Source organism: Pollicipes pollicipes, unplaced genomic scaffold (genome assembly GCF_011947565.3).
Source record: "Pollicipes pollicipes isolate AB1234 unplaced genomic scaffold, Ppol_2.1 Scaffold_4002;HRSCAF=4701_pilon_pilon_pilon, whole genome shotgun sequence".
NCBI classification, from domain to species: Eukaryota; Metazoa; Arthropoda; class Thecostraca; order Pollicipedomorpha; family Pollicipedidae; genus Pollicipes; species Pollicipes pollicipes.
In genome coordinates, this window is record NW_023596420.1 from 46,820,469 (window position 1) to 46,848,072 (window position 27,604).

Sequence of the window (27,604 nt, forward strand, 5' to 3'; positions counted from 1 at the left end):
TGTCACTGCAGAAATACCGCGGGAAAGAATCCGTATCGATGTATTGAATCACTCCACCCCCATCAAACATGCAATGCCCTATGCAACACTGGTAAGCACCAACAGGGAGCAAATTCGCATTGCATATTCAGTGACTGTAATTGACAAAAGAACAGCTTTATGATTTAAACCCTTGGCCCGTTATGACATGGATTTGGCTAAAATATCAATTATACTTTGAGATATGTCGCTGCATTAATAGTCATTTCCAGCATCCCTATATTGTATATCATGAAAGAGCGTCGAGGTAAATTGAGACTTCGACGTGAGTGGCTAAATGGGTGAGCTCCAAATGTTATAAAGTTTGGACTTAGTCCAATCCAGTCTTTATAGCTGTCATTACGGACGTTCTCTGGCGCGGTCTGGTTCAATCCGTGAGGATGGAGACGGAATTCACTGATTGATATAATCCGTAATGAGCTCAGGTCCGTTCGCTCATTTGTATCTTTGACGTGGCACGTGGGCTTCCATGACATGCCAGCACGTCTCTGCTGCAGCGTTGTCCACCGCGTCCTCTACTGTCCAGCCGCTCTCCTGGAAAACTTTGCCCCAGGAGTGTCAAGAACTTCCAGGACCCCAGATTGTTTGTGAACCCCGTGTTTTTACATGTTGACCTAGCGAAAAGCCAGCCAGTCAAACATACGGTTCAATTGAGTGCTGATAATTTTTGATGACTCAGAGGCCCTGTTTTTACGGGCGTCGCTGTATCCTCAGCGTTCTGAATTGATACATTGTCTGTTGGCAATGTCTCAACTACGTCATAAATATCCAGGCTTGTCGGGTCAGGTGTCAATATTGATTTACCACACTTCCTCCCTTCCATCCGTCGAACACGTTCCATGAGCATGTCACGTGCCGTAAGGCGCCATACAATGCACGACTGTATATCTTTGGACGTGTATAGTTCAAAGCTGTAAGATGTTTAAACAACAAATGCCTTATGTTACAGTGCGCGTTTCGAAGGCATCGGTCTGCACCGCGTGTTGTCTCACCGCGCTGGTGGCTGACCAACGATCCTAGTTTTCGATCCACATGTTTTTGCCCAGAGCACGCATAGCTGGCGCGCGACAGACTGCGGGCAGGCTATCACTGGCTCGCCTCAGGGCGTGGAAAACAGGATGGCGCCGTGTCGAATCGCCGATCAAGCACGTCATTATGACCAATGCTCTCACCGGTTAGGTGACCACATGTGCGATTGGAATGGCACAACGTGAGAAAATGTCAGTTAGCTGAGCAGCGTCCGGCCGACTCATTTACCCAGTTAGGTCCATATCGATGTCGAAGATGTAAGACGATGTACGGTGTGAGGCGGCTTCCGCCAAAACAAGACGCGCGCGGAGTTTTGACGGTGCCGAACATGAGCGGGTGAATGCATGAGCGGTATTCCTGGCGGGAGTGGCCTGGCCTTTTCCCACGAGTTTGACGCTTTTAAAATCGAAAAATATCTACTGAGGCCACACAGGTAACGGTAGTGTCACGCGAGGGCTTAGTAAAAGTGCACAAATCTACCAGCCATATTTTCAGATCACAGACACGATCGCAACGTGATTCTGCCACCGTTTAGCGCCTTACAAGCCAGTTACAATGACGGTGGCGTGGTGGAGTAACTTTCCTCCATACTTCTTCACAATCATGAGCGGCACGTCGCCATGTGAATAGGATGCCCACACAGATAATAAGGGACCAGCCGTGTGCACGGGACCAAAGGTCTGTCGTAGCGCAAGTAGCCGTGTTTCGCATGCGCCCGTCGTTGGGGACTCAGTGAGCTCGGGTCGGGCCCAGGCGGCTGTGGCCAGCCGTCCTCCGTCCGGTACTCCATGCGAAAGGATTCACACACACGCACGCACGCACGCACGCACGCACGCACGCACGCACGCACGCACGCACGCACGCACGCACGCACGCACGCACGCACGCACGCACGCACGCACGCACGCATCGCAGCACCGCCGGCATGCTGTGTGAAATTTATTCTAGTTTAACAGTCTAAAACGGCTCACTTTTTGTTTTTAATCTGGACAGGGGGCATTCATGTCAAAACAAGTCTGTGTTGTGGATATTTGTGACCCAGTGAATGTGTTTTTATTTACAGTGCTTTTCATAGACTTACAACATTAAACCAGCCTACTGGCACCAGTCACAAGTTGTAACAAGCACCACAACCTGTGTTCGGGACAGTGCCAAACAGCATCACCGCTTGGCCGGAGTGCGTTACCGCGAGGAAGCCCATATCATCGCATGTTGTGCCGTTTATTTCGGTCGCCCGCACAAGAGCAGGCTTTCCCCGGCCTGGGGATAATCCTTTTAAAAGCGCACCGCCACCTCCACTTGCCGCGTGCGGGCGAGCTGGGGAGTTCGAGTCGCCTCTGAAAGGCCTCGAGGTGATGCGTCTGACGCGTTCGGAGCCGTCTGACGCGTCCGGAGCCTGTCTGACGCGTCCGAAGCCTGTGTGATGTGTCGTCCGGAGCCATCTGACGCATCCGGGGTCTGTCAGATGTGCCGTCCGGGGCCATCTGACGCGCCCGGATCCTGTCTGATGTGTCGTCCGGAGCCATCTGACGCATCCGGGGCCTGTCTGATGTGCCGTCCGGAGCCATCTGACGCGCCTGGAGCCTGTCTGATGTGCCGTCCGGAGCCCGTCTGATGTGTCGTCCGGAGCCCGTCTGATGTGTCATCCTGAGCCTGTCTGACACGCCCGGAGCCCGTCTTACGCGCCTGGGGCCTGTCTGACCCGTCCGGAGCCCGTTTGTTGTGTCGTCCGGAGCCCGTCGCTGCCAGACGCCTGCGCTCGGCGCCCGTGGCGCACGGCCCTAACTCGGTTACCTGGCAGCATTACGCGGGCCGTCTCCTTGTGTTACCTGGGCTGTCTCTCGCCGGGCGACGGCGTTACCTGACTTTTCCGACGAAGTCGCTCCCTGTGAGGCGGCGGCGTTGCCCGAGTTGCCTCCCGCGGGTCGGGGCACTGGCATTACACACGCCAAATGAGTGTTGCTTGGGCGTCCTACGCACGATGCCACGCTGGTCAACGTTCCTTCAGCTGTCCCTGCCGGGTGTCAGTGTTGCTTCAGTTTACGCTGCCGGGTGTCAGTGTTGCTTCCGTTCACCCTGCCGGGTGTCATTGCTGCTTTAGTTGTCCATTACGGGTGTCAGTGTTGCTTCAGTTGTCCCTGCCGGGCGTTGGTGTTACTTCTGTTCACCCTGCCGGGTGTCATTGTTGCTTTAGTTGTCCCTGTCGGGTGTCAGTGTTGCGCTATTTGTCCCCCACAGGGCGACAGTTTGGCCCGTCAGATGTCTCCCAACGCGCGGTGGTGTTACCCGCGGCGTTCTGCGGGTCGGGCAGAGCACGTCGGATTGCTCACGTCCGACTGGTGGGGGGGGGGGGGGGGGCTTCAGGGGACTGGCGCCGGTCCGTACGGCGTCTGTGTCGAGCGGCGTCGCCGGTCCCTCCAGCCGGATGGTCCGCGGTCCGTCTGGCGCGCGACACGCGGAGTCCCGGCTGGGGCCGCACCAACCGTCCAGCTGCAGCGAGCGCCACCGGAGGGCGGGGCGCGCCGCGCCGTCCTCAAAGCCGGCACCGCGGCCTCCTCCACTCCCGTCCGCCGTCCCAAGGTCACGTGACCACGCCGTTCGGCGCTGCAGGCATTGTGGCCACGGTCACGTTTATCACACCCCGTCGACGCCGCATGCACCGCCGGACTTTTCCGGTCAGCTGGCTGCGACTGTGGCTGTGTAGGCGGCGCCGGGGCGTGCTGTGATCTGCAGCCGCCGCAGACACGCCGGCAAGCGCGACAGCCACACCGGCGCTGCGGGTCTGGCGCCACCCTCCATCGCGTCCGGTGGCGAGGGGAGGGGCGTGTGACGCCGTGACGGCCGTCACGCCTGGCGGCCAGCGGTGCGGTCTGCGCGGCCTTTGTTGCCGGCTGGCTACGCTCGCAGCACTAACGGACACTATTTCGGCCGACCACTTCCCCCCAAAGGGCGGCGGCCGCGGCCCGAGGCAGGATCACGGGCGGCGCTCACGGAGGGCTCTCCGCGGGTGAGGCAGGATCACGGGCAGCGCTCACGAAAGGCTCTCCGCGGCCCGAGGCAGGATCACGGGCGGCGCACACGGAGGGCTCTCCGCGGCCCGAGGCAGGATCACGGGCGGCGGTCACGGAGGGCTCTCCGCGGGGGAGGCAGGATCACGGGCAGCGCTCACGAAAGGCTCTCCGCGGGGGAGGCAGGATCACGGGCAGCGCTCACGAAAGGCTCCCCGCGGGGGAGGCAGGATCACGGGCAGCGCTCACGAAAGGCTCTCCGCGGGTGAGGCAGGATCACGGGCAGCGCCCACGAAAGGCTCTCCGCGGCCGAGGCAGGATCATGAGTGACGCTCACGGAGGCTTTTGACCTGCGCCTGTCACCGCCGACACTCATGATAGCATCGACCATAGGGATAAGGAAACGAAACGACGATAAGACCTTTGCGGGGTCCGATCTTTGTCTCGGGCGTAATGACGTTTGCCAGTGATGGAGAGAGCCGGCGGTCGGTCTCCGTACCTCCGTCCTGAGCGGCCTGGAGGTCACGCCGCGCTGCACACCCACGTGCCAACAGAACCTGATAACGTGGCTGTGGCGTGTGTGTGTGTGTGTGACCCAACCAGCACCCACTTTCAAGCCCTCTCCCCCAGCCGCCACCGTCGGCTCCTCTTCAGCGCTCGGTCGGAGCAGATTGCGCCCGCACCGCCTGGCACTCCACTCCTCCTTTCGGTCCGGCTGCGGCGGCTCCACTCTGTGTGGCTGGGTATCGAAGTCCTGCCGACCGACCGGCTGCCGTCGAACGCTCAATAATCGTCGAGCACCGCCGAAATGCGGGCGACGTGGAGCCGCCGATTCGGAGCAGAGCTATAGCGTGGTCTGATGTGGTGAATAGCCGTATTTTCCTCGCCATGTTTCTCTGGTATTCGATGAATACAGGTACGTAGAGGGCCTGTGTAATGAGATGTCTGTCAATTGGCTGGTCTTACGTCATTTGGAGCGTCGTAAAAACCACCGCTGAAGTGTGTGTGGGGCCGTTCATACGTCAACTACACACTCGGTTAGAGCGAGGATTTGTCGGTAGTGAGTTTTTGTATGTCTTATGAGTCTTGTGTATGTTAGCCGGATTCAGTTGACGTTCCAGTGATTGCTCATTATCTGGGGACGTGCGGCCAGGGATACAACCAGAGCCTTTGGAAAGGGGGAGGGGGTACAGGGTTGGCACATTTGTTCATAAGGACATGTTTTTCTTTATAATTTTCAAACCTTTACCTTTCATAACTAGATCAGAAGCCAGAAGCTACCGCGGGTCATTTCTGCCTGTATTTTATGGTTAACATACTGGACAAATCTTGTGTTAAAAGATTGCATAAGATAAATCGCCGATGGTGTTTACATTTCACAATGGCTCAGTACGCTCTTTCTAAACCCATAGAACTCACAGGCTTTGCCATAATTATGATCCAGGTTCTATAGAAATGGTAAGGACCACGCAAATGTGGATTGTGGATCGAACTGGGTCCGTAATTTGTATGAATATCCTCAAGCCATGCTTTTCCGACGTCCACCGTTCACTTCAAATCGATTAGTGATACGAACTATGTCAACGTAGTTTGAACACGCATGCTCGCAAATCTTAGCAACAAGAGCCTCGACGCTAATCGTTGCAGTTTCCATAGACCACGCAGTGGCAGCCCAGCGGCTAACACCGAGCGGTGGCCCACGGTGGGACGAAAATGGTAACGCTTCTGAAAGCATTACCCTTGAACACTAATCGATAAGTGATCCAAACTATGTGATGTAGTTTTGAACATGAGCACTAGCAAATCTTAGTAACTTCGACGCCAGGCGCTGCAGTCTCCACAGGCCGCGCAGCAACGGCGCAGAGGCTGGCACTGAGCCGTGGTCAACGGGTGGACGACAGTGATGACGCTTCTGAAAGAAGTACCTTTGAATGCTTTAGGGCATTGTATCGCACATTCAGAAGATAGTCCGGGCGAACATTCCATATGTGAGATTTTTAGATTGATGGTAAGACGGACTGGCCATTACAGAACGGCGAAGTGGTACTGGAATCTCGTGGTGGAACTGAAATAGGGAAGGTAGAGTCTCTTTTTTGTGTTGCTGCAGCTGTTAATCTAGCCAGAGGACATCATCAACGTGGTAAAAGATATACCCAGTCCAATCTTTGAAAAGTACGAATTCATTTTTAAAGCCATTCGAAAGTATTAATTCACGCCGGTCGTTCTCGCGCGCACGGCGCCCACCGTCTGGTATCTGGAGCATTCAACGCCGTTCGGTTTTACTGAAACTACAACTCCGGCCATCGGAAACCTTGCTCCCGAGATTGCAGGCGTGCAGGCTCAAGCCTTTCGATGTAATTTGTTTCACGCGTCGATTCTGAAAAAAGAATAAACGTTCTCAGGCAAACACTGGATGACCTTGTTCATTTTTTTAAACTGATTTTGACCCACCCTATTCAACACTGATAAGACACCTTCCTTTTTTCCGAGCAAGGTACCGTCGTTGAGTAGAACACTAGGAGCACATGATCGTCCCCGGTGAAGGGCTGAAGGCCATTCCGCCCCGCCCCGGTTTGCCTCCCGGCCGCCATTTTGGGCGCGAGGAGCGGAATCCCTTGATATCATATTGGCCCCTCCTCGATGCGAGACTGACCCACGCAGTTGGCCCCGGGTCCGGCCCCGGAACCCTTAATGACGCAACAAGATTCTGGTCACCGTGGGTGGTCCAATATTTGACATATAGACTCCAATTCGGCTTACCAGGCACGTGCGGGAATTGGGCTGTAGAGCTGGGGGGCCGGCCCACCATGTGGTGCGGGAGCCCTGACGGGCATAGGGCCCTTCCATTGTCTCAGTGAGAACACGCATCATAAGTTATCATGTTTCCTTTCACTGTCAGAGACCCGGCCGACGTAAGAGGCCTTCTGGCATTCAAGGCCCGTTCCCATTCCTGTTCCGCAAATGCTCCTCTGGTCGACTGGAGGCCCCTTGTTAACACAGAACACCCTGTTAGACACTGTGGGCCCCTGACCGATACAAGGGAAACAGGCCCTCAGGGTTCAGACTGACAGTCAATTATTTGGTGTTGGCGGTCTCTAGTCGGGCTAGACACGCACATTAGTTTAGGGGGTCCTCAAACGGTGCGAGAGGCTCCATGGCTGACATTCCAGGTCACCATCGTACGTGCCGCGATGTTTACGTGACCTGCAGTCAATGACGGAGGTGCACTGGGGTGCCGGCCCTGTCGGCGGGGCCGCTGAACATCACCTCCGGTCGGCCTTTCGGGTTCCTCGGGCCCTCAAATTGCGCCCTTAATCGTAAGTCCCAAAGGGTTTCTTGGGACCTACGATTAAGCCCCTGGGAACCCGAGATGCATGCCCCTTGTGCCCCCCCCCCCCCCCTCTGCCTGTGCCAATACGATGTTGCATCCCATGGAACTACGAACGTGCCGACTTTCTTGTAGTCATTCAGCCTATATTATATCTTCCATGATTGTGGCCACGGTTTTTGTTCACGTAACCGTAATTACGTGACTTGTGCCCGAATCTTGGCATGATCAGCTCGTTAAAGCTAGTCTGGTCGTCAAAGCTGGTTCGTTATATCAGTGCTATCTTTATATCAGGTGCTATGTGCTAGGTGCTAGTGCTATTATATCGTTATATCAGCCACCACCAAGTGTGCGGAACCCCGGGCTTTACCTTGACTGGGGACTCCTGGGACGCGACCGCCGGTGACCACACGCCACCTCGTTGGGCAATGCCAAACGAACCAAACCAAAAGGGTCAAACTGTCGATAACCAGATGCCATGGTTACCGGTGTGGTGCTGTCGCAATGAGGATCGTCTACGCCTTGGCGCACTTATTTCAGTTCCTTGTCAAAGTCATCTTTCGTAATTTTTCCGAGAGCAAAGTCGTGTTATTGATGTCTCACACGACGGTCATGTATTTTCATTTTGCATGGATTTTTCATCCATCTTGCCAGCCAGGCTTGTGAGTCTTCCACCGGGCCAGATGTGCTGGTCTGCCGCACCGATACATCAACGGACCGGCCCGGAAAGGAGCACCCAAACATAGCCCAAATGGCCTGGCTTCTTAAAAGCGAATGCTCCACGTTTGGAGATATTGAAGCAAACATCAGATGTGATGAAATAGGCTCAGCTATGAACAGTTTCTGAGTGAAAAAGTCCGCTCAAGACAACATAATTCCTATGTTTAGTGAATATGCTCCCCAACAGCCATTGTTTGATTAAGTCATTGTTATTATTTCTTACCTTGCACAACTTTCATTGCGAGCTAATTTACGGTCGTTATATTTGGAAATCGTGTTCACGAACGCCAGATTTGAGCGACTTGACACTTATATTTTTCTTATTCTTGATCACTGCGTGGCCAATGTAATGGCAGGATTTGAATGACGTTTTGCCGTCATGGATACCTGGGTGAACTTGAAATAGTCTACCTGAAATAGTCCGCACATCTTCGCGAGTGAGTAGCTCAGAAACTAGAGGGGTTTAGGTCTTGAGAAGGGCAGGGCTGTGCATTGCACCGGATGATCTCCAAGAAGGCCACTTCAGTCCAATACCCCATTCAAATGTGGAACACTTCTCAAATGTGCGGATTTCGCATGTTTAATGCAGCGCGTCTGTTCAAAAGCGGTATCAAAAAAAAGAAAATAATACATCCAGAACTGGAGACGACCACCTGTCGCCTGGCAGTCACTGCCATTTGTCTACGCAAACCCTGAAGTCCACTAGTTAAGTGTATATATATGTATATGGCATGGACATAGACAGATGTCCATGCCTGCGTCCATACATAATGCCGATGGAAAAACCAGAGAAAGATGCGTAGCAGAGAAAGCCGTACGTATATAGGCGAGAGCGCTGGACATACGCGGTGTTGCCACCCGTTTGCGACGTCCCTTGTGACCGCCATCATCGGCGAGTTGGCCTCGGACGCGCTCGGCGGCGCCGGCGGCTCCTCTCCGCTCGTCGACGCCCGTGCTCGCGCGGTGTCCGACACGTGCGTCGGCCATTGCGCGTGCCATTAGCGCCGGCGCGGCGCGCTTGTTGCATAATGGCCGACTGACAGGGTATGGCGCGCGCCTCTGACGGACGGCGGCCCGGCGGCGGGGCGCGCCCTGCACGCGTCCATCAAACGGCAGCCGCCGACGCCCCAGCTGCAGATGTGCGCACTCCCGCTGCACGACCGCTCAGTACCGCGGCTAAACCTCCTGCACGGCCGCTCAGTACCGCGGCTAGACCTCCTGCACGACCGCTCAGTACCGCGGCTAAACCTCCTGCACGGTCGCTCAGTACCGCGGCCAGCCCTCCTGCATGACCGCTCAGTACCGCGGCTAACAACTCCTGCACGGCCACTGAGTACCGCGGCTAGACCTCCTGCATGGCCGCTCAGTACCGCGGCTAACCACTCCTGCACGGTCGCTCAGTACCGTGACTGACCCACTCCTCCTGCACGGGCCGCTCAGTAAACGCGTGCTAACCACCCCTGCACGGCCGCTCAGTACCGCGGCTAGACCTCCTGCACAGCCGCTCAGTACCCGCGGCTAGTCTTCCTGAACGGCCGCTCAGTACCGCGGCTAACCACTCCCCCTGCACGACCCGCTCATTACCGCGGCTAACCACCCCGGCACGGTCGCTCAGTACCGCGGCTGACCATTCCTTCTGCACGGCCCCCTCAGTAACCGCGGCTAACCACTCATGCCGCACGGTCTCTCACTACCGAGGCTCCACAGCTCCGGCCAACGACTAGTCAGGCTCGTCACTGGCTTCCCTGCCTAAGAACGTTGGAATGCTGTCGGAGTTCTTCGGGATCCCTGTAAAGACGCTGTCCGGATGTGTTGCTGGCATTGTGCGGCGTCATAGTGTGCACAGGTGCCAGTGCTTCAGGTGGTTGTTGGCATGCGCGGTTGCTATTGCCGCTCTCTGCCGGCGTAATTCGCAACCCGTGATATCACTCCACTAATCGGCCATAAAATGGGTGCAGAAGCTGTTTTATTGTGCAAATGTGCAGCTTTGGTGCCATTTTCACCTTTGATATATTTGCATCAGCAAACAGTCTGTTGGCACTAGCTGGAAAAACAGCGTGGGTCGCATCGTTTTTGTCCTTACCTCTGTTGGGCCCGAACGTATGCTGCGCCACCGTTGTGCAACCGCGACTGAATTGGCACGTTTCCGCGCTGCCCAGATAGGAAAATTGAAACTTGAGCTGACGCGGGGTTTCAGCAGGCGCTGATTTGTTGTGACAACCGCAAAAAGAGGGGGTCATTTCCACGCCAGCCCGCGTAGATCATTGCGACGTGGGGTTTGGAACTGAAAAATGGCCTCACTTATGTGGATTGCGGTGTTATCGACGCGGCTGCGAGGCTGACCGGGCGTGGTCGAGCCTGACTCCGGCGTGGCCCAGGTCGGGCTCTGGCGTGGTCCGGCCGGACCCTGGCGCTGTCCAGCCGGACCCTGGCGCCGTCCAGCCGGCCTCCGGCGTGGTCCGGCCGGACCCTGGCGCCGTCCGGCCGGACTCCGGTGTCCGCCGCGCTCCGACAGACACCGACTGTAACGGCTGGGCCCGGCCAACGGCCCGGCGCCTGAGGTGCCGCACGGCTGCGGGACGGACGGAGGGACCACGAGTGGCGCACGGCGCGGCGGTCAGCTCGGATCGGCGGCCTCATCAGTATAGCGCGCCCCCGCCGGCCGCTCCATCACGGCGACAAAACAGACGAATCGGCCGGGTTTTACGGCGCTGCCAGACTCGCTACGGAGCCAATCTACCACAGCTCCCCGAATGGAGCGGTGAACAGCCCGCAACTAACTTACAGTTTGACCAGTAATCAGGGCATTGTGTCACGACCGGTTTGGGATAGCCAAGAGTTCGGATACGGCGGTGTTTTTATTGCACTGGCTGACTAGGAAGTGCACCGAATGTAAGCGCGGAAGTCGTGCCTTGTCAGGTGTTGTGTATTCGCGCCGCCTCTATCCCACGTTGCTAATCATTTGGATGGTAAAAGGTCCGTTTGTGTTCTCACGTCATTCATGACGTGGTGTTTGATAGAAGCAGGTGGCATGTGAACCGTGGGCGTTATTGTCTTTCATCGTTAGCACTGGCTGGCTGCACGCTTTCGCACAGGTGCAGTCAAAACACTAAAACTGGTTGTGAGTGGGTCGACAAATATCAACAATCAAATTAGCAGAATTTCGGCGGTGATTCAACAGGTCCATTCATGTTACACTGCACATTATTTCACCCACTAGGTGTTGTCACGGCACATTCCTGGCTACTGAAGTAGACAAACAAACTTTGTTTAAGTGCCCTTATATCGTCGATAACGCATATATACAGAGATAAGCATTGGCGTTTTATTGACGTCATCCGCCCATCCATTCCGGAATGCCGTTTTAATTGGCGTGGCGTCCTCGTTTGTGTTCATTGCTGAAGACGACGCTCTCAAAATAAAGCTAAAACGAAATTAACTCGCAACAGACTGTTTCATAATAAGAAACACATTTTGGATTTATAGGCATCTTATATATGCCACATATAGCATACTATGCACATCACATGCAGCTTTATCCGTGCTGATCCTACAGCACACCGTAATCTGACCGTCTTAATTAAAAACTCTGAAAAAGCCAAAACATTCGTCTCAAAATTTATTTGGGTACGTCTCTCGTGCATGTGCTAAGCGTGGCCCACCCAGGCAACTGAGACCACGGCTGCAGCGGTCTGACTCGATGCTAACGATCACCTGTTGCGGGGAATGCACTGTGCGGACCGCGGCCGGGCCGCCACTGAGTGGCACGTGCGCGGCCCGCCCCGCGCGCGGGAGACACCGACGTAGGGCCGGCACGCCCCGCAGCAGAGCCTGCCGCCTGTCCCCCCCGCCGCGGGCCAGGGAACCCGGTCAGTCGCCGCGCCGCCGCCGCCCGCCGTCAGATGGCGCCGTTACCGCGTCAGCTGATTGCGTCCATCGGCAGGAGCCGATTCCGTGCGTTCCGCGGAAGCCGGCGGTCGCTCGCCATCACGGCCGTTGGCAACCTCGTTCCATTCGAATCGAGTGTCTTTGGTGTCTCGTCCTCCGAAATGAGGGTCATCTACGTGTCGTCCCATTGGGGCGGGGATCAGAGGCGGCTGGCTTCACCGTAGTCGTCTGGAGAAGATTGTTTGTGGTTCGTCACTGCTCGAGTGGGGTTCACTCGCTCCTCGTCCTCTCTTGAAAGTGATCATTCGGGCCTCGTGTCCTCTTAATGTTAGGCGCGATTATTTGGGCCTCGGTTCTACTAGAGCGGAGACCTCACGCGGGCCTCATGTGCGAATGGGAACCAATCATTTGTTTTGGGTGTGTGTTCACCATCGATGAAATTAGGTTACCGGGGTCGTGGCCAACCTCTCTGTGCTTTCCTGGGGAAGGGGTCACAGAAACAAAATGTTACATCAATTGGTTCCCATTGCGCGATTTGTCGCAGTGAGATGACCACAAAAACGTCCACGCCGTTACCACACAATTCAGCGCTCTCGTCCACCATGTCAAGACAGAGAAAGAGATGGGCGGACAGCGCCACACTAGAGCTGCTGCACGAGCGCATCGGCTCATCGCTTCGTGTTTGCGTCAGCTGGGGTCTCAGCGCGCTGCTGGGGCCCCGGCCCGGAAGGTCGGCTGTCATCTGGTGTCACGCGCCGCCGCCCCCTGCTGCCAGGCCGGTGTGGAGCGCCACCGCTCCCGCTGCCGTGCCTGTATCGCGCGCCACCGCTCCCGCTGCCGGGCCGGTGTGGAGCGCCACCGCTCCCGCTGCCGGGCCGGCGTGGAACGCCGACGCTCCCGCTGCCAGGCCGGTGTTGGGCGCTGCCGCTCCCCGCTGCCGGGCCGGTGTGGAGCGCCGCCGCTCCCGCTGCCGTGCCTGTATCGCGCGCCACCGCTCCCGCTGCCGGGCCGGTGTGGAGCGCCACCGCTCCCGCTGTCAGGCCGGCGGGAAGCGCCGCCGCTCCCGCTGCCGTGCCTGTGTCGTGCACCACCGCTCCCACTGCCGGGCCCGTGTGGAGCCCGCCGCTTCCCGCTGCCGTGCCTGTATCGCGCGCCGCCGCTCCCGCTGCCGGGCCGGTGTGGAGCGCGCGCCTGCCGTTAATTACCGCCGACGGGCCCGGGAGGCTGCCTGGCTGCGCCGGCAGGTTGCCCGTGATTTGTCTTGAGCTGAGGGACCTCAGTTCTGAAAGCTCGGTCGGGGCAGGACTAACCGTTATGACTTGAAAGGCAGACGAAATCGGATGTTCTCTGAGGGTGAGATACGGACAACTAGCTTGAATTCGCAAATGTGCTCCACATCCCATGTGGCTTGAGTATAGAGCATCACTTAAGCATAAAGGTTACTGATCAGCCTCGCAGTGTAGACACGTTCGTACCGATGTTCCACCTGCCAGCCGGCCACCGCCGGCTGGCAATGTGTCACGTTCAGTGCATGCTTTTACTGCGCTGTGCAGATGGCATAATGGTGTAATAGGTACCGCAACGTTCGTTGTACATGCACCATTCATAAATGTTGGGACACCCAACACCCTGGACGTGCGTGTACTGTCCGCAGAGGGAGGGTGTGGCGGAGCGCCAGTCCTGGTGCTGCGGGGAGAGGGGGGGGGGGGGCGGGTGTGCTGTGGCCCGTCGCGTCTCTGGACAGAACAGGACGGTCCCGCTGTCGGGTGGAACAGCTTCCAGTATCACACCTCGCCGCTGGACAGCTTGGGGTGATCTTGCTGGTCGGGCGGAACAGCGCCAGTATCACTTGCTGCCGGCCAGGGCGGGACGGTCCCGCTGCCCGACAGCACAGCACCGTCACCAGTGTCCCCCGCCAGTATCCAGCGGCTGCTGCGGAACAAACACATTCCTGACATTATGGCGTGGTCTCGGGCAGAGCGCCGTGACGTGCGGCAGTCCAGTCCTTCTACGAGGAGCGAACACCGAGTCTTACCATAAGATCACTGCTGGCTACGTGCTCTGATATTCGTTCGGTATCAGTTGCCCGTTCAGAGAAGGGTGTGCAATGTTACTATAGCATTGACGCAGATCCCCGGCCTGAGCGATGCTACTACAGCATTGACGCAGATCCCCAGCCAGAGCAATATTACAATAGCACTGACGCAGATCCCCAGCCAGAGCAACGTTACCACAGCATTGGCGCAGATCCCCGGCCAGAGCAATGTTACCATAACATTGACGCAGATCCCCGACCAGGCATCGCCGTGGTCCGAAATTATACGTGACCAATGAGGGGACGTATGACGGTAAATTCACAGTTCGTCTTTACCGCATACACACGTCGCAGCACACGTCGCAGTTGCATGAAGTCGCGCGGGAATAGGTGCGTAGCCTATTCTCTGTTCGTAGCCTACTCTGCTGTGTTTCGGGGAAGGCCTCCGCGCAGGGACACAAATGCGCTAGCACAGGAAAGTCTTTCGTTTCGGTGGTGTGAAGGGTTCTTTCCGTTGTTGCAGCTGCTGACGGCCTACAGCTGTATAAGGTGCGCATCCCGACCCACGTCAAGCACGGCGAAGACGTGAACCTGGCCTGCCTGTACGACCTGGAGGGCAAGGACCTCTACTCCATCAAGTGGTACAAGGACGGAAAGGAGTTTTATAGATACGAGCCAACCACGGGACAGCCAAAGAAGAGCTTCCCGCAACCGGGCATCAAGGTCAATGTGAGTAACTGGCTATCAGCTGGGCTTCTGGGATGTAGCTGCCATGATACATCATCATTCAACGGCTTTCATTCGTTGAAGACAGGAAATGTAGACAGCCATTAGGCGTAATCCGCATGAAAAAGCGGCACCACAGTTTCAATCGAGTGACAATTGCTAAAAGTGTGCTGGCTGTTGGGCCTGATGCAGACTGGTTTGTCGTGCCTTGCTGGACACGTATAAGATAAATACGAAAAGGTCGGACAAGCTAAGAGAACAGATAAGCGTCAGAGTAATATCCCTGAGAGCCGAAATCTGAACGACGGCCAGTAGGAAACAAAAACACCTGTTCCGAGCTTTTAAAGATATTGGATCTATCACAAGCTTTCCAAGACGGTACCAATGTGGAGATCGGTCGTTCGTCAGAAAGCAGAGAACGTGAATCATGAGGAGATACCGCAACTTAACACACATGCACTTTATTTCCGCGCACGTCCCGTCACAATAGGAGAACAATGGCTCATATTGATCCGTCAAAAGCTGCGCTGGTGAGATCTTCGGCGGGTGACAGCCATCTCGTTGACACCTTCCCCGATACGTCATGTGGACGTCATCGAATCTGTCGCAAACTCGACTCGGCGCATGCTGATGCTGCAGGGGCTGTCAGCCGCCAGGCCCGTGACCTCAAACATGCCACCACCCTGTGCTGACTGTCTTACGTAAATTAACTCTGTTCTCACAGCTCCTTCTCACGCTAGAATGATTAGAGAGGGAGCCAATTTGGTGTAAAATGTGGAATCCATGGAAGCCACGATAAGCAGGAACAGAGCATCATTAAAATAGCCAGCCAGGTTTACTCCGGAAACGTTTTTATTTCGTCCTCATGTTATGTGGGGTGTGCGATGCTTAATGACTTTTCCCCAAGGGGCCAATTCGCAAACGTAAAATGACTTGAAGGTACATTTTTGATGACGAAAGACGAATGCTTCCGCAGAAAAAAATGCCGGTCTTTTGACAAAACTCACGACAATCAGTGTACTTCGTTCCTGGTTATCCTACCTTTTGTACATTAGTTGGCACCAAATAGGTCCCATAACGCCAGCGTGAATAGGTAACGAGGTCTCCACGCACAGCTTGAAATCAGTCGAGGTGCCCTTTTAGATGTGTTGATCGCTGCCAGTGTTGTATTTCGGGGCCGAGCCCGGCGGCCGCGGTGGGTGTCGCGCGCCGGGTGGCGACCGTTGACGCCGCGGCTATCGTTCGCCGCAGCTGGCCGCCTCGAACGAGACGCACGTGCGGCTGGAGCAGACCACTCTACGCTACTCGGGCCGCTACATGTGCGAGATCTCCACCGAGGCGCCCAACTTCGCCACCGAGCAGGGCAAGGGACAAGTGCACGTCGTAGGTGAGATTCCAAGGGTGTGGGAGTGGGTAGGGGCGTGTGAGTAGCGGGACAACGCTGCGGGCGCCGTGGGGATGAAAACAACGGCGTTTCATCGAAGCCCTTCGCAGAATGTGCTAGAGGCTTTGCCGTTACTTGCAATTGTGTGCGGCTCACCAGCATATTGACGTCACTTATATGATATCAGCGCGTGCATGATCACCACCTCGTCATGCAATAACTTTTCCGTTAGCACTGGGGCGTTGCATTGTCGCATGCCTGTATTAAAGAAAACGGGATGAAAGAAACGCGTACTTCGTGCATTGCAAGAATGTGGAGCAAGGAGGAAAACGAGGAAGTCCGTCCACAGCGGGCTGGCAGTGCTGTGTGTCGCGCCGAACGCTTCATTATCGCTGGAATAAAAGGCGCCTTTGTTTCCGGGTACAATGGGCCGGAGACGAGCCCAGTGTTCCAAACTGCCCCAGACCCACCACGGGCGACGGGCGGTTCGGGGAACAGGTCCGGCGCCTGTCCACCAGCATTTGCCAGCACAGGATTACCGCGGCCGCGCGTCGCCGGCCCAGCCGTGTTTTGTGTGGTCCGACCCCGGCCACGGCAGTGCGACACTGCTGCGGGGGGGGGGGGGGGGCGGCATCGCGACTCCGCTAGGGGCGTCGTGACCTATCTCGGCTGGGGATCGGACGGGCGGCGTCCGGCCGCGTCGCTGCGGCCGCCGGCGGCTCCCTCCTGCGTCACGTACGCACTCCTGATTGGACTGAGCTGGCGACATGCCAACACCAGCAACTGAAGATTTGTTTCACATTTATCGTAATCAGACTAATTGGGCGCCATCCGTCTTCGGCGGATCCAGGCCGTCTGCGCCGCACCGGGCCGGCCTGCCAAAGTCGAGGAGAGAGCGCAGCGCGAGACCCGCCCGTCTTCAGGCCGTTCGTCTGGCGTGCTCTTGCCCCGCGCGCCGGTCTTACAGGCTTAAACGCTAAGCGATGAGCCGCTGCTAGCCATCAGCCCGCGGGTGTAGTGGAGCTAGCTTTGGAACTCCCTTAATTATTCTTGATTAGATTGATGGTAAGGTTTGAAAGGAACAGATTGTGTAAGCCAGTAATGTCCTGCATTACTAAATCATGTGAGCCGAAACACGTGTGCTAACATGTCGATAAGATGTGATGAGATGTGTATCGACATGTGACAACGTGCACTTTGAGAACTCCTAGCGCAGCACTGAGTGTATGCTGATGGGATGTGAGAACCTGAATGATTGAATGTTCCAGTGTATTGTTGTTGGCAGTCCCCGCAGACCCATAACTCCTTCTGTCTTTCAAGAGCCGCAGGTTCTTGAGTCAAATGCCCTACGTTGCCCTGTTCAGCTGTGGTCGCGAACACCGCTCTAAAACACCGAGCATATCTCGAACATGTCCTTATGATCCCTTGCTATATTCACTCAACCGGTTTGTAGAGACCTGGTGTCGGATTAAATCGGCGTGCTGAAAACCGGCTGTTTGCGCTATTATAACTTATTCTCGCTTTTTGTATGCTTTGTGTTTCATTTAGGTTTTTGGCGAGCCTTGACAATACTGTTGCTTGTAATCGAAGATCATGCCAGTCTGCGTTGTTCTTTCCCCGGAATGGAAGCTCAGTCAGTAAGAGTTCTTTCCCCGGAATGGAAGCTCAGTCAGTAAGAGTTCTTTCCCCGGAATGGAAGCTCAGTCAGTAAGATACTACACCCATGTGAGATGGGAGCAGTCGTTGCACCCATGGCAGCTCGCGGCCACAGTGACTCGTCCCGCCCTCCGCTCCCGCAGCCAGGTCACCTAGGTCACAACTGGGTCACCTGGAGAATGCACTAAATTGACCGAGGACGGTGCGTCGCTATCGTCCAGCGTTTTCCAGACACCACGTCGGGGCGATTGGGTGGCCGCGGGCGACCTGCGGTGGAGTAGCTGCATAGGCTGCACACACTTGGTAGCGAGCGTCGAAAGCACGCCAGCCGCGGCGGTGACCTGTCTCGGGTGTCAGTGTTCCGCCGTCCCGTCCGTGGGCTGGGAGGCGTGTGATTGGCTCCAGCGTGAGCTAGGTGCTAGCTCCGGCGCTGAGTTGTATTATGTAATTATATATGTATATATATATATATATATATGTTTATATGAGATTATGCATATAAGATTTAGCGTTATTCGGAGATTCTCTTTGCACCTATGCCTGGTTCAAGTGAGTCGGCAAACCGTTCGGACGACGGCCGCCCTGAGATGTCTGACGTCATAAGATGTCTGTCGCCTTCCGTGCGGACTTCTGTACGGCCGGGGAGGGGGGGGGGCGGGGGGCTGTCCGTGACGCCGAGCGTCGCTGGTTTGTCGGCAGTGTCAGCGGTCTCCCTGTGCAGTGTATCGTCCGCTGTCCCACACGCGCGGAGTTAATGTAATCTCGTCGGGCGGATTATGACAACATTACCATGCAGCCACAGACACGGATGTACATACGTAATCGAGTGTGTTCGACGACGATAACGCCCCCTCAAACAGCCGGATGGGATGAGTTCCATGTGTAATGAGGATTATGTCGGAAACATAAGTGAATTCGTTATGGTAAGAAGCCAGCCGATTGGGACCGCTCGATCATAGCATGGCGGGTGTCGCGTGTCAGAAGAACATTATGAAAAGCATGAAATACACCACATCGAAGATAATGTGCTGAAGCGTGTGATCCGCACTGTTCTCAGTGCATGCCTGTCATGCGAAACGTCCGCTGGTTCATCGTGGCGTATGTCTAGTTAGTTAAAAACTGCCTCAGCGGGGCTCTTGCAATCTCCCATGGTCCGGTCGTCTAACCCTTTGTTGTTGGTTTCAGCTTAGTTCGCGACAAATTGCCAACTTCTAACTTCATTTGGCCTGCATCAGTACGATAACATCACGCATGGCATGATCTCTGACGTGGATCCTGCCTACACAGCCCGAGCCGGACTGGCTGGAGCGCCGAGCCGCAGCCGGCCGCCGTGCGCCAGCTGGCCGCTGGTAGCTTGGCCGGCGTTGTGTGGCGGCCTGACCGGCGCCGTGTGACGGTCTGACCGGCGCCGTGTGACGGTCTGACCGGCGCCGTATGGCCGTCTGACTGGTGCCATGTGACGGTCTGACCGGCGCCGTGTGACGGTCTGACCGGCGCCGTGTAACGGCCTGACCGGCGCCGTGTGACGGTCTGACCGGCGCCGTGTGACGGTCTGACCGGCGCCGTGTGACGGTCTGACGGGCACCGTGTAACGGCCTGACCGGCGCCGTGTGACGGTCTGACCGGCGCCGTGTGACGGTCTGACCGGCGCCGTGTAACGGTCTGACCGGCACCGTGTGACGGTCTGACCGGCGCCGTGTAACGGCCTGACCGGCGCCGTGTGACGGTCTGACCGGCACCGTGTGATGGTCTGACCGGCACCGTGTGACGGTCTGACCGGCGCCGTGTAACGGCCTGACTGACGCCGTGTGGTGGTCTGACCGGCGCCGTGTGACGGTCTGACCTACACCGTGTGGCGGTCCGCACTGACCCGGCCGCCCCACCCGCAGCGTTCCCAGCCGCCGGCCCGGCCATCACCGGCGGCAAGACCCGCTACCAGGTGGGCGACCGGGTCAAGGTCAACTGCACCTCGCACAGGAGCATGCCTGCCGCCAATCTGACCTGGTTCATCAACAACGAGGAGGTGAGCGGCAGCTGCCAGCCGCCGCCGGGGCCGGCTGCCACCGCCGACTTCGCTCATCTCCGTACATGTGGATGGAACACCCGGGCTATTCGCACATTCTGCTGGTGACCACAGCGCTCTTCGCCGGGCAGGATCAATAGGAAGACGGAGTCGCGGTCGAGAGATAGAGACATGTGAGAGTGGGATCTAGCGCGGTTTTGACATATGGCTAAGGGCCTTCAGGGGGGGGGGAGGGGGTCTCGATCAGTGGATGGCGTCTGCGTGGGTGTATGTCGGTCCTTTTCCGCGTGACCGTGCGTGTGTTCGTGCGCGCGTAATGCGCACGTACCGCGGGTTGGCTGCGTCCGTCTTTGCACACGTGTGCCTCCATGCATGCGCACACGTATCCACGCGCAATGCGACAGACGCACGCATACGCCCGTACGTGCACACGCGTGCGTTTGTTTTCTCCGCGCGCTTGTGTATGCGTGTGTGTGTGCCCGTCTGTCGGTGTGCACGCGTCCCTGTTTGGACAGTTGGGTCCGGCTGGCAGGCTGGAGGGGAGGGGAGGGGGCGCCTCCGGCGACGGTGACGCGCCAGTCACCTCTGGCCGCGCAGCTCGGCCGGCAGAGCAGCCAGCGGCCGTTGCGGCCGCCGGTGGGTGTTGACTGCCGCCCGCCGTAGCTTAGTCGGCTTTTGACGCTGGGCCACCGCCAGAACGGCCCACAAACACGCGCTCCGGCGCGAGCGTCAGCTGCTCGTGTCATTGGCAGCGAATGGCGAGACGCTGGGGTGCTCTGCCGGCGGATGTATGCTTAACTGGGCACTCCGGGTACTTTGTGCTGGGTATTCTCTCGACGCATGCATTGTGCGTACAGCAGCGTCTAGATCCAGCGCACTGGCAGCTTGTTGGCATTCTATTCAATTAGCTACACGAGGTGCAGCGCGCTGACGTGCCTCCTTTTTCGGAGCTTCCCACAAAAACACTGGCGAAGATTCCGAGCCGCGTAGCTTCCCGTTGGCAGGTTCTGAAAAAGCGACCGAGAACTTCGTCGGCGAATGGTGTGGACCAGCTGTTGCGCGCGGCAGGATTTGCGCCACTTATCGTCTGTGACGCGCCATCCAGCCATCCCCTGGGAGCGGCGCCCGTCGCACTGCCGCATTGTCCCCGTCGCGGAGATGCTCCACGCGGCGCGTGCGGACATTGTTGTGACAGACAGCGACGCTTCCTGGCGAAGACTAGCTCCTTTTCCTATACGTCTGATATGAAAAGACAAATGTCTGCTTCTCAACGGCAAATGAAGGCATACAAAGACAAATAAAAGGATTCCACTGGCTGGCTCATGTGTTGTGTGTGTGTTTTTTTCCTGCGTAAGGTGCATTGCTTTCAAGATTGCATGCATCACAGTTAGCTTAGCTTATGGTTTTAATTGCCGTCAAAATGAGCGATTGCCCGGTCCTGTATGAGGTGTTAATCCCCCTGATGTGTGGAACCGTGGTCCCTTAGCCTAATGTGCCGGGCCACGTGCTCCACTGAGCTGTAGCTGACCGGTCGGCCGCCACCGTGCTGATGGCTGGGTGACTGACGGTGAGTGCTCCTCTGTCTCTGAGTCCGCCTCTACCCCCCCCCCCCCTCTCCCCCATGTCCTGAAGAGGCGGCCATGCTCGCTGTCGGGCGTCGTTCTGAGTCACCTCTTCCCCCCCCCCCCCTCTACGTCCTGGAGAGCCAGTCGGGCGTCGTTTTCAGCCGTGCTTGTCTGCCGTCCAGGCGGCGCTGGAGCACCTGAAGCTGTGGCCGCCCACCATCCACGAGGACGGCCTGGAGTCGGTGACGGCCGGCCTCCATTTCCGGGTGCGGCCACACCACTTCCAGCGCGGCAACATCAAGCTCAAGTGCACGGCGCAGATCGACCTGGTGCAGCCGCTGTACTGGCAGAGCCGCGAGGCCAGCGCCGTCGGCGACCGGCCGCCAGAGGTGTCGCACGTGCTCGACAGCACCGCCACCAACCGGAAAAGTAAGACTTCCGGCCGCCTCCCCGCTCGCCGCCGCTAGTGTTCTGTGGCTCTCGACGCACCGGCGCCCTCCTCCGCTGCTCGGGGTCGGCGGGCGAAATTGGGTCCTGCTAGTGATCTCAGACATTGATGATTAATGAAGCACGCTAATGGTAGTCACTCGTCGAGACTGTTACCCGTGTCCGTGCAGTCCTGTTTGTCCAATAGCGTCACACCAGCCCCACCAAACAGTCGCGCGCCGCAAAAACTGTGCTGTGCCCCATCCACGCCAGGGGTGCCTCCCCGCTGACGGCAGGCGTGGGTCCCGGGGGGAGGGCGGGAGAGGACCGTGTCGTCGGCAGATGGCCGGCGACGCTCCGGTGTTTCGCGCAGGCTCCACAGCGCCTGCCCCCGCCTCGAGTATCTTGTCAACGGGACCTCACCCTCCCGCCCATCTCCCGCGAGATCGACAGCCAGGGGCCGCAGTTAAACCGCTGAATTATTAGTTATCCTCACAATTCGGCTTTAATGGCTTCTCAAAGGAGGTCATTATTCTCACAGCACGGCTGCGTATTGCCAATAAAGCGGCCGCCCGATCCGACGGATGACACAAAGCTGTGTGCCGCCTGTCGACAGCTGTGGCCCTCGCCGACGAGACGTGGCCGGCGTTTTTGCCGCCGTCAAAACAGCGACAAAAACAATAGTCCACAGAGGGCGCCGGCGACGCACGCCAGGCCCTCGTAGCCGCCGTATATTTCAATCTGCCGGAGTCACCGCCCGGCGCTCTGTATTCATGCCCGCTGATGATGTTGCGGAGGTAATGCGCCGGGGACGGCCCATCCAGCGCTGACCGAAAAAACTGTCTCAAGAGACGCGGTGCGCTGCGCGGAGCCGTGTACTGGGCGCCCGGCTCGGCCGCCCGTCATTGTGGCGCGAGTGGGGCAGAGGAGTCGATTTTGATGAAGTAGTTAGCGGGCTGGGAGCCGCAGAATCCATCTTCATCCGGACCACAGACGTCTCATCGCGGCGCGAGCAGGGCTTCGGCGTTGAAAATAGCCGTAGCGGATGCGAGCCGGCTCAGGCAGATGAGCGTCCCACTTATGTGTAAAGGAACCCGGGATATTTCGGTGGTCACTGACACGGCGTGCCGTCTTTCTCGAGCGCGCTATTTGTGCCAGCCGACGTAGACGAGCATCGGCCATAACGTACAGGTTATTTTGCGCAGGTCGCCGTTGAATGTGATTGAGCGCGCTTCATGTATGTGTATGATGCTGGGCAGGATTTTGCTTGCCTTAGTTGTAACCCGGACGCTGAATTGATCCTCACTGCGTCCGGGTCAGCTTCGGCTGGCTCGACTGTCTAGCAGCTGCTATGTCGTGGTCACATGACTGCCAAAGTTTCATCCTGGCTTTCGGCGGACGTCAGATACAGAACCATTACACTCTGCCCACGATATATGTTCTGGAGACCGACTATGTTAGAAGGCGTCCAGGATGAACATCACCTTGCCATGAACACCACCATCACCATGCCAGGAAAGCAAGCATCGGTTCACGTTTGTTCTCCTAGCAAGCTTGCATAATCTTAGTGCTCGTAGGTATTTTTCAAAGATTCTAAATTACAGCACAGGCGCCACGTCAACCGTGTAGCGAAATAATTTCACGTGCGGTTTCGAACTGCTGTATTATGACGAAGGCCATTTGTGGAGTAATTTTGTCGGCGTCTCTTCTTTCTCTTTGATCGTGTCGCTCACACCACTGTCGGATGTGTGCGAACGGCTCGTGTCGCCAGATTAACGCCAGATAATCGCCATCATTTGCCGGCATTGTCGGCGCATATTGCCATCGTTCGCGCCACGCGCTCTGCCGTCGCGCGCTATTGCCGCCAATAAGCGCGCGCTCTGTCGCCGCTCGACCCGTGTGCTCTCGGAAGGAGCCGCCGCGGGCCGGCCTGCCCGCTGCGACCTGCGACTGCATGCGGCGCGCCCTTCATAACTGCATTGATTGCCGGAACTCTGAGTGCATTTTCGGCGTGGTTATTGGACGGCGCGACGCAAACGCTTCTCGGTTCAATTTCGGCTTAGCTGGGCGATATTTCGCTGGGAACGGCGTCTCTTTAGGGGGACATTCGGCTGAAGTGCGTGTCGTTATCGGGTATCACCTGTCATTTGTCTTAGAGTCCCGGTGCTCATTGGTGTCATTAGACACATCGAAGTCGTTCGAGCTGATGTGGTCCGAAAAATTTTGTTGCAGAAAGCCATGGGAACAGCCAAAGCTCGGGTCGATGGGGAATAGTGCGTGCTCTGTCATTGAGATACGATATCATTCATTTCGATACACGTTGGTGAAGCGGCGTGATTATTACGAGCTATGTTGCGATCTCAAATGCCGTAACAGGAATGACGCTTAGCACCTTCCGCGTTTGGATGCTATCATCATAAGAATGAAAACATGTTTTTACGTTAATTCTGTCCCCCGAACGTCTCGGCGCGCTGAACGTGACCCGTCACCCGCCGCCGGGCCTGACACGGCCTTCCCGTCACAGGTTCGGGCTGCCCGCTGTGCCACGAGATCGCCAACTGGGTGATCCTGGTGGTGAGCGTAATCCTGTCCCGATGAGGCGCCGCTGCCAGCGCAGCCCGACCGGCGGCGGCGGGCAGCGCGCCGCCGCCGCCGAACGCGGACGTGGGCGAGCCGGGCAGGAGTCTGGTGGGATCGGGTCGACCGCGGTCGTGCCGTCCCACGTCCAGAGCAGCCGCCGCGCCCCGTCCACCGTCCGCAGACGCTGGTTGATGTTCGACCCTGTGCTGAAGCCTCGGCGCCGGCCGGGTCGTTGTTGGTGGCCCGGTCGGCGCCGGCGGGGCGACGCCGAGGCGTCGCTGGCCGGCCGGAGGTGCTGCTGCAGCTGATGAGGACGCGTCCGGTGTCCCGAGGCCAGCGCGCATCGGCGCCGCAGAGACCGTGCCCCTCCCCGTGTCAATGTGATAAGACTAGTCTTTGGCCAAAGAGCAAAGGCAGTCGTCGGCCAGGGCGGAAGGATGGCTGATATAGCTGTTTGATAACTCTGTCATTTATTTGGTAGGCATTGTTTCTGGATGCTGCGCCTGAGAATGTTAGCGTAGCCAACTTGACCTATCATCTCACTCTGTTTATCATTCAGAAGATCTGTATAAGTTAGCGCACGTTGGCTGAAAACATTTTCTCGCCAGAAACTTCATATCTGTTTTTTTTTTAGAACTGCGCTGTTTGTGTGCTTCAGATGCAGAGATTGTTCGGAATGGCGGTTGGCACAGGCTGTACTCGTGTGGAAGGTCTACATGTCACTAGGTTAATTGGCACAATGTGTTGACGTGTTCATCTTTTATTTCGCGAGATGCCGAATGCAACGCAATGTTACTATGTGGTTCAATCCATATACTCCGTGAATGGCTCACTTTGTTTCTGTGCGCGGGCCGGATGTCTTCCTGCACAAGACTCCAAGTTCAAGAACGAGATGTGAAAATTTCCAGGCGCCTCCGTGCTTTGTGAGTATCCTCGCACCCGTGTGACCGGACCAACTCACGCAGATCACCACAGTCGGGAGTCGGTTAGAGCACACCGCCAGCGCGCGCAATCGCGCATCGGAGCACGGTGCTCTCCGGAACGCCGTGTTCCGGGACACCGGCCGGTGCTGCCGCGGCGGGCGCGGCCGAGCGCGAGCGGCGCGCTCGTCACGGCCGCGGCGCCGAGCCAGCCGGCTGATCCTCACCCCGAGCCAGCCGGCTGATCCTCACACCGCCGCCCGCGAGCCGACCGCACTCGCCGAACTCGTCCGCCAAAGTGCATCTCCCCATTTCATACGTTGGCCTCGATTTACTGCAGGATGGACGTCTTGCGCGGTTGCGGTCTGGGGAGGGGGGTTCACGCACGCTTTACCGGGCCGCGGGTACCCCTGCAATGGAGGCGCACGCCGCTCTGCGCGGAGCAGCACGTCATCAGCTCGTCAGCTGTCGACGCGGCGGCGGCCTGACGGCCGCCGGGGCGTCTCGCGCCGCTCGCCCCTGCTCGTCGCGCCCCCCCCCCCCACCCCTCCCCTCTTGCTGCAGTCGGCACAGAGAGCCGGGTGGCATGGCCGAAACCACCGGAAGCGTTATAAAGCCCAGTCTGACCAGCATTGCCTACCGGCAAGGACAGAGGCCCAGCCTATCCAACGGAAACACCTCACGGAGCCGGATCGATGGGCAGATGCTGCCGCTGGGCGGAATATCAGTGCTGCACATACGTTATTTATGAACGGCCGATAATGGCGTGGCATCTGGCCCACCGTTAGTTCTGACTGCCGCTGGAACGCTGCTTTTTATATTCATCTTGGGCTGACTACGTGCCACACCGAGATCGCGGTAAATGCGGCTGCTGAAAGCCATAATGGTGAACAAAATACACACTTTTGAGGGCCGACCCACACTTTCAGAAACGGTATCGATAATCACAGGTAATCGTCACTCCTGCTCCGTACATCGTCAGCCGTCAAAGCTGCTTGCTGATGCACATGGTGAGCCCGGACGCCTGCCCTAAGCGCTCTCCATGGAAGCGTTTGTTGTCACGTGTCCTTGCCGGGCGGCTGCCTTCGACAGTGGTCATCGCACATACACATACAGCTGGTAGGTATGCCCAGACAGGGACAGCTCCCTGGCTATGCCGGAACATGTCCAGAATACGTCTCCTGATATTTATATTTCTCGCTTTGTTTGACCATGATCGACCATCAGGCAAGCCTGCACTGTCATCTTGATCGTTCCTTAGTTTTGTGATCGTTCCGCAGTATATCCTGCGCCAGTTGCTCCCACCAGATCAGTCGCAATTAACCACGCCTGATCCCATTTCAGCAGACCTGGCCTGATCCGTGACCACTTCCTTCCACCGACTCTACCCCAGCTGACCTTGTTTGAACTCGTTTCAGTTGACCTCATCAGACCCGTCTCGTTTGACCTTACTCGACCTGTGTCATCTGACCTCGCCTGACCCTGTATCCATCATTCTCAACAGACCTCAACTGACGTCTCACTTGACCTCGACAGCCGGTCTCGTCTGATCTCGGTTGACCCCGTCTTAGTGGATCCCGCTTGGCCCTGTCAGTTGATCTTGTCTGGTGCCGATGCTGTCTGGTGCTGCTTCAGTTGGCTGCACCTGGGTCGGCCGCGAGAGCCTTGTGAACCGTGGAGCGGCTGTCCGGGGGCCGATTTTGGCTGGGTACCCCTGGTGTCCGGGTGACCTTGGCGGTCCGGTGCCGCTGGTCGCCGGGTGCTCCTGGTGGATGGGTGGTCCTGACGACCGGGTGCCGCTGGTCGCCGGGTGCTCCTGGTGGATGGGTGCCCCTGGTGGTCGGGTGGCCCTGGTCACCGGTGCTCCTGGTCGTCGGATGTCCATGGTGTCCGGGTGGCCCTGGCGACCGGGTGCCGCTGGTCGCTGGGTGCTCCTGGTGGATGGGTGCCCCTGGTGGCCGGGTGGCCCTGGTCACCGGTGCTCCTGGTCGTCGGATGTCCGTGGTGTCCTGATGGCCCTGGCGGCCGGACGCCCCTGGTGTCCGGGTGTCACGGTGCGGCTGTCGTGATCGACAGCGGCATTGTGCGGTGCCGAGGGCTCTTCAGCCGCCGCCCGTGTCGGCCCACAGCTGCTGACGTCCGTCGCCGCCACAGCTTTTGTTCTGGCCGCTATTCGCGGCGCTGTAATCCAGGTGGACATCCATGCGAGGCATTCAGCAGGGTCGTGGAGTCGTGCTAGCGCGGCGGCGCGCTCGGCCCTTGTGGAAAGGCGGATAA

The 27,604-nt window shown here is 57.5% G+C and overlaps 1 protein-coding gene across 1 annotated transcript; it reads left to right on the top strand.

Moving 5' to 3' along the window:
* The first annotated feature begins 4,964 nt into the window (after positions 1-4,964).
* On the top strand, positions 4,965-24,458 carry LOC119094591 (uncharacterized). Its single transcript, XM_037217655.1, has 6 exons — positions 4,965-4,992; positions 14,571-14,776; positions 16,025-16,160; positions 19,703-19,836; positions 21,584-21,830; positions 24,352-24,458. The coding sequence occupies exons 1-6, from the start codon at positions 4,965-4,967 to the stop codon at positions 24,423-24,425; spliced, it is 825 nt and encodes a 274-aa protein (XP_037073550.1). The 3' UTR covers positions 24,426-24,458.
* Positions 24,459-27,604: the final 3,146 nt, after the last annotated feature.